Genomic DNA, 17,577 nt, shown 5'->3' on the forward strand with positions numbered 1-17,577 from the left:
GTTCCAATTATTACAACTTTAATAGTTATGTTATTAAATTATATTACATTTATTATATGTATTTTACTCATTCATTTGCTTTATTATAACATTATTTTTTTTTTTATTTAATATCTTCTTGCTACTGAAATGTTTAATATCCCGCATCGACTGCAAAAAACATGTTTCTAATGGTTGGTTAACAACATTTCGAGTTTGCTGGTCACCTTGGAATTTGATAAACGATCGGGGAACTCCAGACATTGAGATTGTGACGCATTCAATTGGTTATCACAAAATATGAATAGAAATGATCTATCATCAATCTCGTCGTCACGCTTCTCAACAACAGCAATAACATAACCTCAAATGTTGCTTGTGAAACTATGAAACTATGTGTGTTAGCTGAACTCTGGGTCACAGATGCTTACAAATAATGATTAGCAAAAACATTGTAATCTGTCTGGCATTTACAAAAGAGAAAAAGAGGTGTAGACACAGTTAGAGAAGTGTTCTCATCATAAAGATGATCAACAGGTGGGCGTGTCACAAGTGCCACTAATGAATGACAAGACGCATTCTCTCCCTCTCTTTCTCTCTCTCTTAACACACAACATGGCAGCTGCTTGTTCCATCTCTCAGTTAACTAATGGATGCATTTTTGTTCACAACTACTCGCCTTGAAGATTGTGGCAAGATTCACACACACACAACAGAACACACAACATAATCGCTGTGAGGCAGCAACAATAACAAATGTCGACGACAACTGGCAAATGGGGTGCATCATAAAGTGAAGCATAGAATAACCAGATGCAGGCCATAGACAAACTTCGAATACTCTTTAAACTGCTCGATGTATTTCTTTTTAAATTGTGAAGCCTTTGCTAATCGATTTGACATGGCTTTCTATCAAACAATAACCATGAGTATTCAAATTAAAATTTTCCTTGTTCAACTGCTTACTTTTCATGTTAAGTTGCTGAACTAATTGTGAAGCTACTTTGAAATTTAACGCTGAACCAGTTTTATGCCATATCTTGAACCATTTTGGAATATGTGTTCAATAGGAAATTCTTCACTAATTTAAATTTGTTTGTTTAGTTAAGGTTTCTTCTTTTGAACTACTTTCTGTTTGGGCGCTGAACCATTTTTGAAACCAATTGCAAACATAGTTTAAAAAGTTTGAACCACTTTTATGCCATAGCTTGAACCATTTGGGAATCAGTTTTCAATTAAAAACTCTTCACTCTTTGAGCTTCATGAATTTTGTTTCATGAAATACCAAAAAATATAGTTTCTCCTTTTCAACTGCTTTTTGTTAGGGTGTTGAACCAATTTCGAATCCCAATTGCAAATAAATTTTAAACAAGTTGAACCATTTTTAGCCCATAGCTTGAACCACTTTGAATTCTCTCTTGAGAAAATTTAACTATTACGATTTTCTTCTTTTATTACCCATTACACATTTTAAAATTTAATATTTCTTCTTCGACTAGTTTTTTGCTAGAATGCTGAACCACTTTTGGAACCAATTTAATACTTAGTTTGAACCATTTTGTAAACCAAAGCTTGCAACACTTCGTAAAAACATTTTAAAACTACTTTTCTATGTTGTTTATTTTATATTACTAAACACTGAATTATTGCTTGTGTAAAGTGCTTCAAACCGGTTTTTAGCGAAGCGCTTAGAACCATATTTTGAAACCATTTTAAAAACCAGTTCGAAAATATTTCAAAGTCGTTTGCAAAATGTTCGCAAATGGCATTTCACAACTCTAACTGAAGAATACCAACAGTTTTATGACGCTGAACCGCTTTGTTGGAATTACAAATTGTGAATTCCAAATTCCGAATTCCGATTGCGCCAGCTGCAATAGTAATATTTATATAGAGTTCAGAAGCAGATGCAATGCTGCGTATGAAGAAGTTGTAAGTTGTGGAATGTGTCTGCAATGTTGTTGTTGTTGTTGTTTGTGGCATGGCATTTAAGATGTTAATGGATCATCATTGCCTTATGTCTTCTTCCACCTACACACAAGCGTCTGCTCCCCTATATATATATATATATACATATAAATATATCAACATAATGCCGGTTTATTGAACTTAATCTTGGCGGAAGTAAAGCGCAAAAGCAAAAAAATGCACTTCTTGGCATGTTGTGGAGTGCAACGTTGTGGCAGCAATTGCTGTAGTTGTTGTTGCTGTTGTAAACACTGCAAATGGCGCAGCGCAAAATAAAATGCAGCTCCAAAGTGCCGACATCGTTAAGAAAAAAAAACAGACTCAGAGACAGCAGCCCACTGGCAATTGTCAAATACGCGGAAAAGAAAAAGTAAAACGGTGTTAAAACAATAACATAAAAAACAAACTGTGGCGCATATAAAGAAAAAGGAAATTTTGTTGCCACTTTGGAGGTGTGGCAAAGCATTTTGCTGCAAATGACAAAATGCTGTTATATTGTTGGCTGTGTTGCTGTAAAAGAAACTTGACAGATCGCTCTGCAAATGGCAATACTTGATGAAAAACTATTTCTCAGCAAATCCGAAATAAGACAAAAAACAACATTTACGCTATTAATTAAAAGCTTCGATCATATTTTCGCGGAAAACGGAAAAGTCGCAAGACTAGATGATTAAATCTTGTTCCAGTTGGTAAAAGTAAATTTTACGTTTTTTACTTGAACAGAGAAATGAAATTAAATAAAAATAAAGCAATGAACATCATATTATATATCAATATAATTACAAAATCACAGATCCCTATAAATGGTGAAGTGTGAAGAACTTATTAGATTTATTAGATTTAAAGAAGCTATTAATGACACATTTTTTTACTTATGTATGTATGTATATGTATTCAGACTTTGCCACGCCCTTACCTCACATCAAAATTAAATCTATTAATGTATAATAACAATAAGTGTGCTGCGGTCTGGTTAAATATAATTCTCTTTGTCGTAAAAACGGGCAAAATGAACATTGCATTAAATGTTTGCAAGAACATCAAGATTATCTTCAGTTATTCATTAATAATGGCACTTATTTTAACCGCACGCTTCTATCAGATTTAGTAATGTTTTTGGTTCCAAAAAAAAAAAAATTGTATTTATTTAAATTCTATTTTATTTTTATTTTTTTTTGAAATTCGAATGCCCCAAAAGCCAGCATTTCTTTTTCTGTAAATTAAATTTAATACTTAATACTAAATTTTAATTTAATTTTTTTTTTCATTTTATTTATACGATTTTTTACATTTATTTATCTTTTTTTATTAGTGTATTACTTATTTTATTTTATTCAAATAACAAATCTAAAAACCATTTGTTTTTACGCATTTATTTTTTTGTCTGATTCATTTTAATTTTGTTTTATTTCATTTTATTGTATTCTAATTCATTTTATTTAAATAACGGATCTTAAAATCAATTGTTTTAAATATTTTTCTTATTTTATTCATTTTAATTTTTTTCTCTGTTATTTTATTGTATTCTAGTCTAATTTGTTTTTTTTTTAAGTTGCATAAAGAAAATAACAATTTGATTTATTTTATTCTGTTTTAATATTTTTTATTTCTTTTGTTTTATCTAACTTAGATTTATTTAATTTTAATTTTTATTTTTTTTATTATTTTATTTTATTTTAATTTTAAATTTTTTTATTATTTTATTTTATTTTAATTTTTATTTTTTTATTATTTTATTTTAATCTTAATTTTTTTATTATTTTATTTTAATTTTTATTTTTTTTTTATTATTTTATTTTATTTTTTTTTATTATTTTATTTTATTATTTTATTTTATTTTAATTTTAATTTTTTTATTATTTTATTTTATTTTTTTTTATTATTTTATTTATTATAATTATATTTATTATTTTATTAAATATTATTTTATTTAATGTTGTATGTATATCATTTAGTTATGTTTTTTTTTATTTTCTTTCATTTCATTTATTTCAAATTTTTTTTTTAATATTTCAATTCAATGTATTTTATTTTTTATATTTTATTTCATTCATTTTATATTTCGATATTTGATTTATTTCTATATTTTCATTCCTTGCACTTTAAGCTGTTGTTAGATTTGAAATCGATATCCAAATTGAATAATTGAACGCATATGTATGACGCGTGTGGCTCTGATTTTTGTTTTTGGGGGTCCAGACAAACTGGCACTAACTGTAACTAACTATTGGAATTATTGCGTCAAGGTTACAAACCAATCGTCGCCGTCTGCTGCCAACGAAACGAAACAGAAACAGAAACTGAAACAGAAACAGAGACGAGAAGCGCAACGCAACAAAAACGCAACGCGCAACTAAAAATAAAAAAAGCCATTAATTTAACAGTTAGCTAACTAACAAACTGAAACCGTTGTGTGAGGAATGAGAAATAGTAGAAGAGTCGGAATAAAAGCACACACGCAACACACAAATTGCGGCGAATTCGGAAAGTTGAGCCAAAGTGAAGCGAAGAGATTTCAATTGTGCTAAAAGTTGACTGCACTTTGTGATTCTTCTTCTTCTCCTCCTTCTCCTTCTTCGTCTTCTTGAAGCGCGTTCAACTGACCCTGAGGGTTGATTGCTGTGCATGCTCTGAACACCTTCAACCCATGTTTTCTTCTTCTCCCTCTCCCTCCACCCACGCCTTTTACGCTCGAGTGCGTTGCGAGTGACGTCATCCGTGCAACCACCGAAAAAAATAATAATAATAAAGGAAAATGAAAAAATCACATGGCGAACTCAAAAGAAACTTTAAACGAGCTCACAAAATTATGAGTAATAAATAAGCGAGCATTTAATTGAGCTGCTTGCAAATACATGTTGTACATAAAGTCCAACTATATATAGATATAGTCGTATACATCTCTGCAGACTCACTCGAGTACTTCATAAATTTTGGCAATAAGCACAACAACAACAACAACAGCAATAACAATAACAAGAACAACTGCTAAGACTAGAACTAGAATTTTTGGTTTGGTTAGCCAAAAGTCTGTTTAAAATCAATTTCAAGCAAATAAATTCATTTGGTGTCTGGGGTCTGGTCGATATTTGGCTAGTCGTTTTCAATATTATTGCAAACACAAGTCGAGAGGAGAATTCCACAATACGAACTGTGCATACCTTTTCTTTTTATTTCTTCTTATTTTCTAAGTGGTTCTTAAGTTTGATTATTTTATTTTTATTTTTTTGTCAAGTCTTTTTATAGATGAATTTTCATTTCGAAGAATTCCTTTTTAGATAACTTTTTATTTTTAATTTACAAATGAATTTAAAAATTTTATTAAGTTTGCTCTTCATCTTTTTTTTGCAAGAATTCTTATATATACTCATCTAAAAGTTTCGAATTAGTTTCGAAATTTTCTGAACATTTTTTTTTTTGAGATTTATTTTTAATTTGCAAATTAATTTAGAAATGTTCTTAAGTTTGCTCTACACATTTTTTTGTCAAGAATTCTTTTAGATGGGCTTTCATTTAAAAGTTACAAATTAATTTTAATTTTTCTCAGGTTTGCTTATTTGTTTTTCCTTTTTTCAAAAATTCTTATAGACGAATTTTTATTTTAAAGTTTGCTTAAGTTGCTTTTCCATAGTTTGATTATATTCTTCTTTTTTTATTTTTAAAGTTGCAAATTATTTTCAAAACTTTGTGAAGTTGGATTTTTGTTCTCATTTTTTCTCAGAAATTATTAGAATTTTTTATTTAAAAATAGATTTAATTTTTTCCTCCCTTTTTAAGAATTTTGAGAAACGAATTTCTATTTAAAAATTTTGCAAATTAATTTTGAAATTTTCTTAAAAGTTTGCTTATTTCTAGTAATTTTTTTTTTTTTTTTAAGAATTTTAGATGAATTTTAATTCAGAAAATAGAAATATCTTTTGAATTTTTTTAAGTTTGTTTTTTTTTAAGAACTTTTATTTATTTGAAATCCATATATTTTCTTTTTCTTCGAAAAAGTTTAACATATTTTAAAATGCGCATAAATACATAAATGAATTTTAAATTTTGCTAAGTTTGTGCTAGAAGTACTTGGTTAAAAAATCTTTACATATTTTAAGATGAATGTCAAATGTTTTTCAGCCTACTATCTATACTAAATACCGATCCCAAGCTTAAGAACCAAGAAAATTAATCTTTATAATAGCCAAAGTTGTTCTCTTCGCTGTTTCACTTTTGGCATTTGTGTGTCTAAACAAATATTAAAAATTCATTTAGAGACTGAGTAAATTTAATTAACATATAACAGTTGCAAGAATACGCAAAGTTCAAATTTTTTCGCTTCTTAATTCAATTAAAGAAGATGATTCTGAAGAATAAATTGAAGAAAATAATATTAAATATTGAAGCTCATTTAAAGAAATGGAAAAACAATTGCGATTATAAATTTATGCTGCAAAATTAAAATTTTCTCGCTACCTTATATAATTAAAATATATCTAAACAATAGATGAACAAAAATATTTAAAGAAAATTTTGTTTTCTAAAGGAATTTCAATAGTTCAATTTCTGCTGCAAATTTCAAATTTTCTCGATTTCTTATTTAAAGAAGATAATTCTAAACAAGAATATTAAATATAAAGCTTATTAAAAAAAAAGCGAAAAACATTTAAATTTCGTTTTCTAAAGAAATTTTTCGCTACCTTTAAATAAAGATGATTCCATACAATAGATAAACAAAATTATATTAAATATAACCCCAATTTAAAGAAAAGCGAAATACATTTAAATTTCTTTCTCTAAAGGAATTTCAATAGTTTCAAATTTTCTCGCTTCCTTCTTTAGTTAAAGAAGATGATTCTAAACAATAGAAAGTATATTAAATATAAAGCCAATTTAAAGAAAAGCGAAAAACATTTCAATTTCGTTCTCTAAAGGAATTTCTCGCTTCCTTATTTAGTTAAAGAAGATGATTCTAAACAAAAGATGGCAAAAAGTATATTAAATATAAAGCCCATTTAAAGAAAAGCGAAATACATTTCAATTTCGTTCTCTAAAGGAATTTCTCGCTTCCTTATTAACGAAACTACGAATGATGATTCTAAACAATAGATGAACAAAATTATATTAAATATAAACCAAATTTAAAGAAACGCGAAATACGTTTGAATTTATTTCTTTCTCTAAAGGAATTTCAATAGTTTCAAATTTTCTCGCTTCCTTATTTAATTAAAGATGATTCTAAACAATATATGGTTCTAAGAGTATATTAAATATAAAGCCCATTTAAAGAAAAGCGAAAAACATTTCAATTTCGTACCCTAAAGGAATTTCGATTGTTAAATTGATGCTCGTGTGTTCGTTAATAGCATCGAAGTACTCGCAACTATTTCGGATTGCGAATGATATTAGCTTAGACTAGCTTCGCTGTCTGTTTCTCTGTTTGTCTGTCTGTCTGTCTGTCTGTCTGTCTGTCTGTCTGTCTGTCTGTCAGCATGCCACCATGACGTCATCTCAGTTTTTCCTGCGTACGGTAAAAATGAATTTCCGCAAACAAACAAATGGCAAAAATAGAGTTCTGCCCTCAGTTCTTTTCTTTTCTTCTATTCTCGCTCGATGAAAAGCGAACGCAAACAGACAAAATGTTGGTGGAAAGGGTGAAGGGGGGGAAAAAAATGATTTTTCTTTTGTTTAGAAATTACCTCTGAATTTTGTTTTTTGTATATATCATTTGTTTGTTCTTTTTGTTGCTGTATTTTTCTTTCAGTGTTATACTTTTAATCTTCACAAACAAATTTGCAACGTGGTATTTCGATCGTTCTTGAGATCAACGCATCATTTTTTTTTTGTTGATGATTTTGGGTGAAAACATTAAAAATAATATGCGTTTGTGTGTGTGTGTGTGTCGTAAAAATGTGTGTAAGCCACATGAAATTATTTATTATGCTTATTAAAATGGCATAAAGCTGGGAAAATGCCTCGTTAAAATCTACGAAAAAAAAAAATTATAATAATATTGCTATGCGCTGACCATGAATTGCAACTTTATTTAGTTTGGCCATGTGCCAAATCATCATCAGCGTAACTTTATAATTTTCTAATAAAGTTCAGTTTCAGTTTCGAGCTGAAATAAAGTCAAATTTCCAAAGCTTGTAAACTTTGGTTAATTGACCAGAAATTACAATTGTTTTTCTTTGCTTCAGTCACTTTTCTTCAATATTTTTTATATATTTCTTTATTTATATTTATATTTATATTTTATATTTTTATCTTAGCAATTTTTTGTTGCTTTGTTAACTTTTTATTTTATATAATTGTCTTAATATTTTTGCTTTTGTTTTATGTATATTTTTCTTACTTTTCTTTTGTATATTTTTCTTACAATTTTTGTTATTTATTTTCTATATTTTTCATACAAATTTTGTTATTTTTTCTATATTTTTCTTAACATTTTCCCTATTTTTCTTTGCTTTAAAATAATTGCTTGCATTGCATTACAAATGGCAATTTGAAAGCTTAGCCTTGGCCCACACACACACACACACACACACGTAAGAAAAAAAGAAAGAAAAGCAAACGAAAAAAGTACAACTGAAATTTTTTTTTAGAAAATGTTCAAGCTAAAAAGTTCAGTTAATGAAATTCGTGCGTCAGAAGAAATGCACGAGAATATTGCTGGGTTTTGACTACATAATACCCTGTAATTCAAATGCAGTCTTATAAAAAAAATTAAAAAATTAAAATTAAAAATTAAATTTAATTAAATTAAAATTTTTCAGATTTTTACATTTTTTCATTTTCCAAAATTTTCCCGATTTTTACATTTTTCATTTTCCAAAATTTTTCCGATTTTTACATTTTTTCATTTTCCAAAATTTTTCCGATTTTTACATTTTTTCATTTTCCAAAATTTTTCCGATTTTTACATTTTTCATTTTTTCATTTTCCAAAATTAAAAGATTTCTAATGAAAGTGAAACATATTGAATTTTATATTAGTAAATTTTCAAGCTAAAAAGTTTAGTTAATTCAGAAATTCGTTCGTCAAAAATACAAGAGATTATTTTAGTTTTCGATTTCAAAACGAAAATTAATCAAATTTAATTTGGTATTAAATTGGTTACTTAGTTTTAGTAAACTAAAAGTTCAATTCAGATTTTAGACTATAGAATACCCTGTAACAAAGTTACGCTCTTCTTATTTCTAATGAAAATTTCTACATTTTGAATTGAAATTATAGCAAATTTAATTTGGTATTAAATTCAGTTCTTTACACTTTATATACCCTCTTGTTCTGCATATTTCGAGGGTACAAAATATAACAATAAACATTCAAAATTCGTAGAAATCAATAAAAAAGCATCAGCAGCAAAAAACAAATACAAATTTCGGAGCTAATGTCAAATGCATAAGAATCTGAAGCAAAAAGAAAATATATTATTATTACATTATAATATACAAAACAGAGAAAATATAATATAAATATGTGATATAGCAAAAGAAACAAAAATTAAAGAAATAAAGTCGCAAATATCTACTTAATATAATTCACTTAGCTCCTATTAATGCTTTTAGTATAAATCGTGGGCAGACAGAAACAAAAAATAAAAACAAAATGCACAAGAAAATCAAAAAGAAATAAATAAAATATCGTTGTGCGAAGGCAAGATAATCAAAAATTGATTTCATTAGTTCGTAATTGCATTTGAAGCGAGTGAATGTGTGTGTGTGTCTGATCTATGTATATATGTGTGTGTGTGTATGTGTGTGGGATGGGTGTGAGTCAATGAGTGTGCCGGCGCTTTGAATTTAGCTGCAACTTTTCAATTAATTTTCCTGTCGTTTCACGCTGCGTATGAGTAACGTGCAATCTTGGCTAAAAATATTGCCTTTTTGCTGTAGTTTATTGTTGTTATTCGTGTTCTCCTTGCTATTTATATACCTCTATACAGAGCGAGAGAGAGCGAGAGAGAGAGATAATAGACAGTCGCATGCAATCATATCAATCACTTGTAAATGAAGTGATAACTGCCATCATAACTATGTTTTCCAATTGTATCTGTAACTTTGTGTTGTGCGCCTCGCTTCGCTTGGATTGCATAACACACAGGTTGTTTATATCAATATTGAATGCTGAGATTAACTTTTCAATAATTGATACAAAACGTGTTCTAATCTTAATTGCTTAATGATAACTTTAATTTGATTGCTATATTTTTAGTGCAAAACAAAAAGTTCTAAACAACTTCCTGCGTCTGTTTGATTAGCTAAAAGTGTGGAAATTAAAAGCAATTGGATTTTATAATATCTAGATGGTTTACAGATCTTTTTAACCATCATGGAATCTATAAATTGCTTAGTTTTGTGGTCGATTTAAAAATACTTTTACCATCGATCGTTAACTTCTACCAAGTTTAAATGGTTTAGCTTAAAATATATAGAAATCGCAGAGTTTTGTTAACTTTTGACTTCAATCGCTTTAAACTTATACAATCATGAAATGAATTGAAATTTCTTTCTACTTTCTTTTTATGTGAAATATATCCATATAAATTGCTAAGCTAAATTTTCGCTTAAATATTCGATCTTCTACATTTAATTTATTCTTTCTTGTTCAAAGATCGAACTGCGATCGTAAAACTCGTAACTAAAATTAAATAAATACATTTCTCTGCCTTTGTTTTATGTTTAACTGCAATCGTTTATTTCTTGCTACAAATATTAAAAACATTTCGTTTAAATTTGCCAGTTAACTTTTGTTTCTTCCATTTTGTGTAAAAGTTTTAAATTTTAATTCTAATTCTCTTTTAAATTTGTTATTTAAAACTTCTGAAAACATTCAACTTCTTTCTTTTCTTTAAAATTTTATAGCTAAAACTTTTGTTTTTAAATCATAGGAGAGCATTCAAAATTTGACTAAACTTTTAGCGTTTTCTTTGTTTTAGAGTATTTAAACTTCTGCTCGATGAAGTTGTTGTTAGTTTTAACGACTTGCTGCTCTTGTTGTTGTTGTTGTTGCTGTTGGCGTGACTGTTAATTCAATTGAGAGTTGGCTCAGTTGGGCGTGGGAGTTTTTGTTCGTGTGTGTGTTTGTGATTTTCTTTTGTTTTGTGTTTGTTTCGAGTCTATTGATTGACGCGCTCGTTTGCCGCGATTACTCATACGCCGCGTGGCACTCAACGAGTTGTGTTTGCTGTTGGTGTTCTTGTTGCTGTTGCTGTTGCTGTTGCTTTTTGTACTTGTTGCGCACGTTATTTTATTTGACAGCTGCTGTTTTTCGTTTTCAATTCCCGGGCGCGTCGCCATTGGGAAACAGAAACAACAATAACGAAACCAAAACGATACTCATCTTATGTGGCAACAACAACAACTACAACAAAAACAATTCAAGTTCACTTTGCGTTACACTGCACTCATAATATTTCTGGGTCAGTTGCGGTTACCAATAATTCTCATGTTTGCAATGCGGTTAAGTTTTTTTTTTTTGCTCTTTTGCTTTTAAAAAAATAAGTCGAAGTCGTTTGTTGGTTAAACACTCTGCGCAATAGTATCATTTCAAATAAGTTGCAATTGTTGCTGATTATTACATTCGAGCACTTTGGGCGCTATGAATCAGCTTCGAATCAACTCAGAAACTGTTTTCGCGTTTCCGTTGCCATTTTTGACAAATTCCCTGCTTAACAATTGAGGCTTGTTTACTGACATATTATTCATACAATTCTGTCTGATAACAACAATGATTCAAACGTTGGCGTAATTATATTTTCAAAGGGGTGAAAGCATTTATTAATTATATGTTTTTTTAAAGCTAAACTTTGAGCTATATCAAATTGCTTTAACGAGCTTACAGATGATTCAATCGTTGCCTCAATTATTGGTATTTTTAAAGTGTAAACTATCGATAGTAGTGCCGATAGTACAGCACAATCAATTGTATTAATTATGTATTAGCAGTGGCTATTATCGTCTATCGATAGTGCTGACTATCGATAGTTTTCCACTTCTAATGCGTATATTTGAAGGTGAATGAAATGTGTTTGGAAAGACATCCATTAATTGAATGCATTTATTTTGTTGCAAAACTTCATTTCGATCTATAGCAAAATTTCATTTATTCGTGACATAATTATTTGTAATAAAACTATCGATGACACTAACGATGTTTTGTAAATTACTATCGATGGTTCCGACTTTCTATAGTTCTCCGACTCTAACTCACTTATTTTTTAAGAAAAGTTTTAAGTAAATGCATTTATATTGTTGTAAAACGTTTCAAAATTTGACTTTATTCAATATAATTTCATTTTTCATTTAGAAGTGTCCACTAAAGAAATAATCAAGATTGAAAATAATTTAGTTGCACTAAATTTTGATAGGTAGAACATATTAAATAAATGTATTTAATTTGTTATAAAGCATATCGTTCTTTGACATTAATATATACTTCATTTATTTTGGCTTTAGAAATATCTTCTATTTGTATGATTTCATAGTATTTATTATATTTCAATATATTTATTTTCGATTGATTAAAATTGAAATTGAAGACGATTTTACGTCTTTGTAACTCGAACTTTTGTTTTTTTTACATTGATGGATAGTTTAGAGATTACTATCTTCGACTATCGATTGCGACTACTATCGATATTCGCAGGAAATGTATTTAGGCTGAAATATATTGAATTTGTTGCAAAACATTTCGTTTGTTGACTTTAATATTAACATATTTTAAAAATATGTTCGATGAATTGAAATTATGATTTCATAAAATTATTAAACTGAAATTAAAGACAATTTGACGTGTTTGTAACTCGAACTCTTGTTTATTACATTGATCGATAGTTTAGAGATTACTATCGTCGACTATCGATTGCGCTTACTATCGATATTCGCAGGAAATGTATTTAGGCAGAAATATATTTAATGTGTTGCAAAACATTTCGTTTTTTGACTTTAATATTAACATATTTTAAAAATATGTTCGATGATTTGAAATTACGATTTCATAGAATTACTATCGTCGACTATCGATTGCGCCTACTATCGATATTCGCACGAAATGCTTTTAATCAGAAATATATTAAATTTGTTGCAAAAAATTTCGTTCTTTGACTTTAATATTAACATATTTAACTTACTTTACCCTTAAAAATATGTTCGAAGATTTGAAATTATGATTTCATTGCCTTTATTAAACTGAAATTGATGACAATTTGACGTGTTTGTAACTTGAACTCTTGTTTATTGTCGCTCAGGCTTTTAATCGCATTATGCATTATGCGTATCGAATGAAAAATTTAATTTTATGCCGCGTCTCTGGCTGATGATGAATGAGTGAATGAATGAATGAATGCATATACATTTGATAATTTGTTGAGCTATTGCGCGCTTTGGCAGCCATCCAAATGACCACGTGGCCAACAAATACATATACACAGACATAGATAGAAAATATATATGTATGTTTATATGTAATTTCACGCCTTAATTTATTGCAATCGATGGTGGACGGGACGGTCACAAAAGGCTAATTGCGAATGGCGTGGCGGCTTCATTTTGGCCAGCTCTGCATTATGCTACCCGTATTTTACTCTTTGAGTTTTCCCTCTTCTTCTTCTTCTTCGTTGTACCCGCTTTGTTATGTGTGTGTGTGTGTAAAAGTTCATTCAACCTTTTTTTTTATGCTTCATTTGTCGATTTGCGCGCAAAGTGGCCAAAGCAGAAAACAAGCCAAGCTTTTTATGCAGCAATACAAAAAAAAAAACAGTAGTTGCCGTCAGTTAACTGTTTTGTTATACCATAAGCCAAATGAGTAATGCCAACAAGTAGTCGTAGTACTCACAATCACACTCACAATCATCAAGCACATTCACAATGCAAACACTCTATGACGAACACAATTTACACAACAAAATAAAACGAACAACAATAAAAAGTCGTGTATGTAGAACATTTGACAATTGGAGAGCGAAAGTGAAAGAGAGAGAGAGAAATTTATGCAGATCATTTATTAATAAACAACTTTTACTGCTCCATAACAAACTCTATTCTTCTTCGCCTCAAAATACTTTCAATCTAGTTTTATATTATTCTTGATTTACAATCATTAATTTATAAATGATCTGCATAAATTAAAGAGATTGTAAATCAAGAAGAATATGAAACTAGATTGAAAGTATTTTGTGGAGAATACAAATCGAGTTTCTTAGCTATTCCCATTCTTTATTATGGAACAGTAAAAGTTGAAGTTATTTATGATACAAGATTAAAAGTTCTCAAAGTAAAAGAGACATGCTGATGTTTTTTTGATTAAAAATATAGTATATGCCAAAAATGTTGCCATTATCTGAAGTGAAAAAAGAAATACCGAAACATTTTTTATTTTCAGTAAAAATGAATCTTATAGTTATTGATTAGCACTTTAATTAGAGCTAAGAATGATTTATTATTATATTACTTTTTTGTTGAAAAAATAATTGCAAAAATGAGCAATTCAGAGGCAACCAATAAAATAAAAATAAAATATTTTATCTTGAAACAGAAACAGTTCCTAAAATCAATTTAAACTCAAAATATAGTGCTAAACCAAATGTATAAGAATAACCTTTAATTTGTTATTAAAATTGTGTCATTGTGAGTTTCAGTTTATGTTTTTTCATTATACTTATATTAAAGTTATAAAGTTTCTATTGTTATAAGAAAGTTCGAACACAACTCTGAAATAGATCTCAAAAGTGCAATTCTTCTTATTAAGCTGTCAGTTAAGTCACATAATCAAATCAAATGTCTAATAAAAGTGACCATGGCAGATGCAAAGTTGTGAATCAACTAATTTTAGATAGTGCTGACAAATTGACGCAGTTGATTGACGTAGTTGATAAGCGAAGATTAACTGAGTGCATTTCTCAGTAAAATAATGAGTGCGCCGATTACATTTTTTAAACAAACAGTTCAAGAATTATTCGCGGTTTGCAAATGGTTTCTTTTGTTTTAGATTTAGAAATTGTGAAATTTGTATTAAATTTGAATTTAATGATGCAATGAAAAGAATTCTTGATGACTCAGTTAATCAGATGCCAAGATACTTTTATTCTGGGATTAAGAGTTCATAAAAATTTTAGGATTTGCATTTTAAAGACAGAAACTTAAGTCGAAATTGAATTTTCGCAATCATTTCACAAATTAATATACCAATTATAGGCTTTGGTATATTTGTGTGAATTATTTAACCTTCTTTCTTGTTTATAAGTTTAAGCCGGCTGGAAATGTATGTAAGAGACAGAAGAAGCATTTATGGCACATACTATACAAGTACTAATATATTAATAGTATTTAAAATTATTGAAAATTGCAGAAATTATGTAATAAATACTTTTGTATGACAAAAACGGTTATTACAATCGGGTCTTAGGTGCTTTAGTTGAGAATATGATATATTTTGTACTTTATGGTATATTTCAAATGTACTATTCAGATATACCATATATTTGGTATATTTTTGTACGAAACGAAGAGTAAACATAATTCACGAAAAACAAATTAGCAGTTAATATATTTTGTACTTTATGGTATATACTATTCAGATATACCATATATTTGGTATATTTTTGTACAAAAGAAGAGTAAACATTATTCAGAAAATACAATTTAACAGTTAACATTTGTTTTACAATTTGTTGAATACAAATGATCATTATTACATTTTCCACTTTTAGCATAGACTTGTTAGTGGTGTCAATTATGTGTGTGAGTGTTTGTCATAGGCAAGTGTCACTGTGCTGTGTGTACTTACTATGGGTCGCATATGGTGTTGCTGGTTATGAAACGAAACGAGACGAAAGGAAAGAAACGCACCACGCAACGGGCCAAGTCAATAGCCCGCATTCACAATATGAATATGTGACTGTGAATGGGAATGGGGATCGTGAGGGGGGGGGGGAGGCCTTAGCTTTATATGGTTCAATTGTTGAACGGTTGAATGACTTAAGCGAGTCGGGGGAATAATGGCAAACAACAACAGCAACAACAATAAAACTTGTCGCCTGCCAATCGAAAATAGCTGCTGCCAAAAAAGTGTTTCAACCCTTTTATTTATTTAACTCATTTTTTCTCTCTTTACAGTTGCAGTTGAACAAAAGAGAGAGAGCGGAAGAAGAGGAGTGTGCGTGTGTGTGTGCCCGCGTGTGTGTGTGTGTGTGTGTGTAGTCCCCAATATCCCGCCCGCATCAACGTCCACGTACAAGAATCCAAGATGAGCAAGAAACCAACAGCCGGCCCGGCGCTGCACAAGGTCATCATGGTGGGCAGCGGAGGCGTTGGCAAATCGGCGCTCACATTGCAGTTCATGTACGATGAATTCGTCGAGGACTACGAGCCCACCAAGGCCGATAGCTATAGGAAAAAGGTGAGCAAACTTTTGAGATTACAATCCATAAAAAGATGTCATTTCAATTGTTTTTCTCTTCTCTTAGGTTGTGCTCGATGGCGAGGAAGTACAAATAGATATTTTAGACACAGCCGGCCAGGAGGATTATGCCGCCATACGAGATAATTATTTTCGCAGCGGCGAAGGTTTCCTCTGTGTCTTCTCAATCACAGACGACGAAAGCTTCCAGGCCACCCAGGAATTCAGGTGAGTCGAGCCCCGTCGAGTCGTCCTCATCATCATCATCATGCGTCAAGTGCGTCGAGTATGTCAAGTGGCTGCCAGTCAGTCTTCGCTCGAGTGCCGTCGTCGTCGTCGTCTGCTGCTGCTTCTGACACCTGCAGCTTCCCTTTTGGGACCAAAGTGGCCACTTGTTCATCACACACACACTGCACACAACTCACTAATTAGTCGAAACCGCAACGCGGACAACAAACATAAATTGCGTATCTTGTATGCTAATGAAATCCTCAAAGCCAGACCCCAAACAGAAAACTGTCAACTGCAAAATGGAATAGAGTGGCGATTATAATCCCCAATTTATGTGGCAATCAATTGCATTCTTTATATCTTTCTTTCGATATCCACTTTAAATGTGTCTACTAGAGCAGACGCTGTCTAAAAGCTTCGATTTCTTATGACGAATTTATAGAGCACATCTTTTAATTCATGTTTCCAATAATCTCTAAGCTAATAATCTTTTTATTTATGTTTCAATAGCTGTCATTACTTATAGAGAATTTATAGAGCATGCCTTTTAATCTATGATTTCGTATAACGAATTTATAATGCATTTTTTAAACTATGTTTTCAATTTCTCCAATTTCTTATAATAAATTTATAGTGCACATTTTGTTAGCTATGTTTTATATATCTTCAAGATGTAGTAAGTAATTTGTAGTCTATCCTTAAAACAATGTTTTCAATAGCATCAATTTCTTATAACAAATTTATAGAACACTTTTAATTCATGCTTTTCAAAACCAATTTATGGTGAATATGTTAAACTATGTTTTCAATAGCTTTAATTCCTTATAACGAATTTATGATGCATTTTTTTTTTATCTATGTTTACAATAGCTTAATTTCTTTTTAATTAATTTAGAGTACATCTTTCAAACTATGTTTTTTAATATATGAGCATAACTTGAAGTCCACGTTTTAAGCTTTAGCTTTCTTATAATGAATTTATCAAGCATCTTTAACTAGAGATATCTTCAGAAGATTTTT

General features: G+C 29.6%; 1 protein-coding gene across 2 annotated transcripts in view; it reads left to right on the forward strand.

Annotated features, from left to right (window-relative positions):
- The window catches only part of LOC132795762 (ras-related protein Ral-a), a 29,124-nt gene that overhangs the window by 5,348 nt on the left and 6,199 nt on the right, over nucleotides 1-17,577 (forward strand). For both annotated transcript variants that reach the window (XM_060806642.1, XM_060806641.1), the window contains exons 2-3: nucleotides 16,044-16,326; nucleotides 16,394-16,554. In XM_060806642.1, the coding sequence (XP_060662625.1) occupies nucleotides 16,174-16,326; nucleotides 16,394-16,554 (314 nt within the window). In that variant the 5' untranslated portion in view covers nucleotides 16,044-16,173. The remainder of the gene's footprint in view (nucleotides 1-16,043; nucleotides 16,327-16,393; nucleotides 16,555-17,577) is intronic.

Source organism: Drosophila nasuta, chromosome X (assembly GCF_023558535.2).
Source record: "Drosophila nasuta strain 15112-1781.00 chromosome X, ASM2355853v1, whole genome shotgun sequence".
NCBI lineage: Eukaryota > Metazoa > Arthropoda > Insecta > Diptera > Drosophilidae > Drosophila > Drosophila nasuta.